This window comes from Phragmites australis, chromosome 15 (assembly GCF_958298935.1).
Source record: "Phragmites australis chromosome 15, lpPhrAust1.1, whole genome shotgun sequence".
In the NCBI taxonomy this organism is placed as follows: Eukaryota; Viridiplantae; Streptophyta; class Magnoliopsida; order Poales; family Poaceae; genus Phragmites; species Phragmites australis.
Genome location: NC_084935.1, coordinates 21028362 through 21034202, shown reverse-complemented (window position 1 = coordinate 21034202; position 5841 = coordinate 21028362). Strand labels below are relative to the sequence as shown.

General features: G+C 43.0%; 1 protein-coding gene across 1 annotated transcript; it reads left to right on the top strand.

Annotated features, from left to right (window-relative positions):
- Nucleotides 1-301: 301 nt before the first annotated feature.
- On the top strand, nucleotides 302-5492 carry LOC133892775 (metal transporter Nramp1-like). Its single transcript, XM_062333724.1, has 13 exons — nucleotides 302-612; nucleotides 1602-1680; nucleotides 1771-1811; nucleotides 1937-2015; nucleotides 2096-2200; nucleotides 2584-2693; nucleotides 2897-3078; nucleotides 3339-3408; nucleotides 3548-3721; nucleotides 3817-3921; nucleotides 4392-4523; nucleotides 4698-4793; nucleotides 4885-5492. Exons 1-13 carry the CDS (start codon nucleotides 526-528, stop codon nucleotides 5176-5178), a joined length of 1554 nt encoding a protein of 517 aa, XP_062189708.1. The 5' UTR covers nucleotides 302-525; the 3' UTR covers nucleotides 5179-5492.
- Nucleotides 5493-5841: the final 349 nt, after the last annotated feature.

Genomic DNA, 5841 nt, shown 5'->3' with positions numbered 1-5841 from the left:
TGCGCTTAGTAGTTACATGATGTTTGTTACGGCACAATATATAGATGCTGGACGTAGTCTCGATCAGTATGTTTGTTACAATCAGACGGCCGGCAGCGGAAGTGGAGGACCCGTACGTGCATCATTCGCCCTGCAGCTGCAGGCTGGAGCATCGCGGAGAGAAACGGCTGGCGTCTATCGGCGTACGTGCGCACGCACGGCACAGCCCGAGCCCGTCGACTCGCCGCGGCCCTCATGAGCGCGCACGCATCCACGTAGGCCCGCGCGCGTGCGTCCTCGACAACGTAGTAGCCCCGCGCGTTTTCCAAAGGGCGCGTCAGCCCCGGCGGCTCGTGCCGCGCGCACTCGCACCTCGGGTGGAAGAGTTAAGTATCAGCCGGCGATACAAGAGGGGAGTTCGTTGGAGGGCAGAATCCCAGAGATCTCTCGACATCGGAGCTGCACACAGACCCCTCGCCACCCAGTGATAGCGTTTTATCGTACAAGATCGCCGCGTCGGCCGTGGGCTGAGCGACGGAGGCGAAGATGGACTCCGCGCCCGCCGCAAGGATGGAGGTCGACGTCGAGGCGCTCGCCGGCCGGCGAGGGACCGACGATCCCGCTGCGGCTAAGGTAATGATCGATCGCCTTCTTCCTTGTTCTTACCCCGCTCCGTTAACCGTGCGCTGCCACCGTGCGTCCGTACCATCTAATAGTGATTCGATCCTCGCCACAGACCACTGGCACGGAAATATCTCAGGTGCATCGATTGATCTTGACTTCGTCGATTCTCCTGTGGCGCCGAATGGTGGAACTAACCTTTCAGTGTGCGTTCCGGTTGTTCGTGGAAATCCCTAGGATGGATTCAGCCTCCCCTACTCTTCTTTCGGCACGGCAGTGCAGGAGCATATATAGTCTGCCAATGCTTGCATGCGCCATGATGCTTGGTGTTTTACCATCGATGGCTCCTATTCATTCTCATGTTTCCTGTATGTCAAGTGTTCTCGATCCTTGATAGTTCCATGAAAGAAAAGGAACAGGAAATGTTTGTTTTAGACAGAGGGCGTGGATGCAAAGCCACTGAGCCTTGCCATAGTTGAATGATGGATTACTATTCTGTCAAATCAAGCCCTCAAGCTCCAATGTTATTTAATGTCTCTACTGACTACTCTTAGTCTTAGATACTGTGTTTATCGGACTCTGCCTCTAGGGTCTATCATATACTTTGGGTTTATTTCTGAACATATTCAGAGATGCATTCGAAGTTCGGTTTCCATCTATGCTACTATTCCAGAATTGCACAGCTTACAGTTATGTTTGTTATCCATTTAGGGGGTTTCCCCTTCATTTTATTTTTGAGAAAAAAGCAAAGAAAAAATGGAAAAATAAAAGAAAAATAAGAACTATGTCTCTTATATCTCCCCAATTCCAACAATGTTTGCCTTCCACTCTCACCCTGAACAGAAAGCAGACTCCTTTTAAGAGTCTTTAGGGCATCCTTGTTGTATTAGGTGCTTGGTCTTCTATGTAACATTGTAGGCCTCCGTTTTCTTTTATTTTGCCTCAAGTTTTTAGTTTAATGTGATAAGCATACTTACTAATCTTGGTTCGGTATAACACAGGAACCGGCATGGAAAAGATTTTTGCACCACGTTGGGCCAGGCTTTATGGTCTGCTTGGCCTACCTTGATCCCGGAAACTGTAAGGTCCCCGTCCTGCATTCCCACTCTTTCCTCCCTCTCTCATTTGCACACGGTACACATGGTTCTGATGTTTGTCAAATTGAAACAGTAGAAACAGATTTGCAAGCCGGTGCCAATCACAGATATGAGGTACATTTTCTCTCATTTCGAGATCGTATACTCATATACTGTTCTTTTTGCACGCCATTCTGATACCATACGAAATGAAAACTAACTATTTGTGTTCTTAATTTTCTACATTTGTACATTTGAAGCTCCTCTGGGTGATCCTGATCGGCCTCATCTTCGCACTAATTATACAGTCATTGTCTGCTAATCTCGGAGTAGTGACAGGTATTGAAGAGACAACTAGTTATCATATCATGTAGTATGTAGTTAAACATGTCGGCGTTAATGGCTGTTACCTGACGCAGGGCAGCATCTTGCCGAGCTATGCAAGACAGAATATCCAGTATGGGTGAGAATCTGCCTATGGCTGCTGGCAGAGTTAGCTGTGATTGCTGCAGATATCCCGGAAGGTCTGTATGAACACGATATTCTTCAACAAAAATATCACTGTTCAACCATCATGATTTGTTCTGCTAATTAAGTATAAGCTCACTAAGAGTAAATAGATATATGGAAAGAGTGTTCTGTGTCGTTCCACACTAATTCTTGTTGCACTAGCTAAAATGACAAATATATTGTTCCGGTTAGTTTACATTGGTCCGTGCATGTTCCATTTCAAGATCGTTGGGATTAGTTTGGTCTAAATTAATAAAAAAAATAATAGATCAAAATAGAAGAACTCAATTAGTTAGCATGTTCAATTGTCTTCATAGTAGCTAATATAAATCATCTAATATTTTTGGTGGTTAGCTGGATGCACCATTTGTTTCTTATGAATGTTAGCATTTTGCAGTTATAGGGACAGCTTTTGCTTTCAACCTCTTGTTCCACATCCCTGTGTGGGTGGGGGTTCTCATCGCTGGCTCCAGTACACTTCTACTCCTTGGGATGCAAAGATACGGGGTAATCATTTTTTTACTGGACATATAGACTGTGTACACGAAAAATGTCTTTACTGAAATTCTCAGAAACACTTGCAGACAAAAGGTTTCTCTGAACTACCTCCAGTACTGAATTCAACTCAGCACTAGTCACTCACCTTTGATGAAAAATACTTTTCATGCATATAGCCTGATATGTAGCCTTTGTTTTCTACATTTAACTAGGTTAGGAAGCTGGAGTTTTTGGTTGCACTATTGGTGTTCATCATGGCAGCGTGCTTTTTCGTGGAGATGAGCATAGTGATGCCTTCAGCAAAGGAGGTCATCAAAGGACTATTCATCCCCAAGCTGAGCGGGTCCGGCGCTACTGGAGATACTATTGCCCTTCTTGGGGCTCTTGTAATGCCGTAAGCAATCGAGCATGCACAATAATTCGTGTATTTATTTGTGTGTATGAGGCATATCTTTATTTCCTTTTTCTTTTGAGGAGATTCTGTTTTGGATAGTAGCAGCTAGAATGTACTGGATGGCTATCTACTAGCTCAAGGTTCTCTGCTAGAACCCAGAGTTACAGTTCTAATCGCGACACCATTTTATATTATAGATGTTCCGTGAAATAGTTCAGAACCTTTTAGTATAAACAAAAAAATTCCTGAATTAATTGCAGGCACAATCTATTCTTGCACTCTGCCCTGGTACTGTCAAGGAATACGCCCGCATCAGTAAGAGGAATAAAGGTAAACAGATACTGTATATACTTCTTGATAGTTATGCTGAATAGATTATTTAGAATTAGAGAACAATTAAGCATAATTTCATCGCTGCAGAAAAGAAGAAATAATCAACTGACATATTGATTACTTGTTTGCACTTCAGGATGCTTGCAGGTTCTTCCTCTTTGAAAGTGGCATAGCGCTGTTCGTGGCGCTTCTCATCAACATCTGCATCATCGCTGTCTCTGGAACCGTCTGTAACTCGAGCAACCTCTCACCGGATGACTCTGCAAAATGCAGTGACCTCACCTTGGACTCCTCGTCCTTCCTCCTCAAGGTACTACTATGTGATTACTGCCTGGTCAGTAGCCTTTTAGATTCTATAATAATTATCGACTACCAGATTAATTGTTTCTTTATCTTGTACTTCAGAATGTGCTAGGCAGGTCCAGCGCAGTTGTGTATAGTGTGGCACTATTGGCTTCTGGACAGAGCTCGACCATCACTGGCACTTATGCCGCCCAATACATCATGCAGGTACTACTTCAGGTGCAAAATAGATGTCGTAGTAGAATGTGTGCGATCACACCAGTAAAATTTTGACAATTATTATGTATGAAGGAATCCAGATTTATCATGTGAGAATGGCATTTATAAATTCATCATCAAAAGTAGAAGGTCTACATCATCGTAGTTTTATAATTTTTGTTAATACATACTTAGAAAAAGTAATGATTAAAAATGCATAAATGATTTGTGTCTAGGTCCTAAACGGCAAGCAAATCGGGTCAGAGGTAGTATCTTTTTCAACCAGATTAATTGACTAACCTTGTACATGCCTTGCTTCAATTATCGTCCTTAAACTTGTAGATTATAATATCATATTCTTTACAACCTTTACATAAAATTGTACATAAACTGTAGAGTACATAACCAGCGCATTTCAACTGCTAAACCTACAGGCAATCAAGCATATATTGGATCTATTTTTTCATGTTTATGCACAGGGTTTCTTGGACATCAAGATGAAACAGTGGCTGAGGAACTTGATGACTCGCAGCATTGCCATTGTACCCAGCTTAATCGTCTCCATCATTGGTGGCTCCAGTGGTGCCGGCCGTCTCATTATCATCGCATCGGTACATTGATTGCACTATATTCTGTCCATACAAGCACCAATTAATCTTTTAATTTCCACCTATTAGTAATTTAATTGCATTAGCTAATTATAAATGCGTTCTCTTAATCTACTGGTTATGCAAAGAAAGTAATTGTTCATTGATTATGGTTAAGTTGCTGGAACTTTGATGTAGATGATACTGTCCGTTGAGCTACCATTTGCTCTCATCCCACTTCTCAAGTTCAGCAGTAGTAGCAACAAGATGGGCCAAAACAAAAACTCCATCTTTGTAAGTATGAAAGTCAGTAGCATTATATTTTGTTCGCATGCATACAAAATTTGCTGACTTAACCAGTAATGCATGTATTGATCACATGCAGATTGTTGGGTTCTCGTGGGTGCTCGGGTTTGTTATTATTGGGATAAACATCTACTTCCTCAGCTCAAAGTTAGTTGGCTGGATCCTCCACAACTCACTGCCGATTTACGCTAACGTTCTGATCAGCATCACGTTGTTCCCTCTTATGCTGCTCTACATCTCTGCTGTGATCTACCTGACGTTCAGGAAGGACACTGTCAAGTTTGTGTATTGCAATGAGCTGCAGAACGTTGACAACAAATCAAAGGTTGCCAACGACACTAGCAATGACGAAAACAAGGAACAGCTTGTTTAGACTTATATTTATTGTCAGATTAGTGTTTGTTAAGGACGACATTGGTTAGTTAGATACATTTCTTTCATTCAAATTGATTTTCGAGGTAAATGTGTCATTAGCTTTGACATACGAGTTATCGTGTTTCTGCAGCCTGCGTTAACGCGTTTTAGGAACTCCTTTAATGTGTAATAGTCGAATTGTTCTCTTAACAAAAAGAAGCCGATCACTGCAGCTTAATGTGACAAGAGAACATTTTACTGTACTAGGTATTTTTTTGTTTATTTCTTTCGAGAAACATGGAATGAGCTCTGCCATAATTAAGATAGGAGAAGAGATACATACAGTTCTTCCACGGACAATTTAATAAAACGGAGGATTTTCAAAACTGAATCTTGTTTGGATTGAGAAGCCCTATTTAGGGGAGCTTCTGCTTCTTGAAAAGTATCCTTTTATGAGAAGCTGCATGGTGAAAACTTGAGGGGACTCCGTGAGAGTGTCCTGCCCAATGATCGCTTCCCCTTCCCCTCCCCCTATCCTCGTCGGCGCTTCCCCTTCCGCTAGTCCCACACTGGGTTCCACCCAGGGCCCAGCGGCCACCTCGCTAGCAGTTTCCTCGCCCTTGAGGACGGCCACCAACCCTTCTCCCCGTGCGCCGGTTTCTCCTTCCTCCTTGTCGCCATT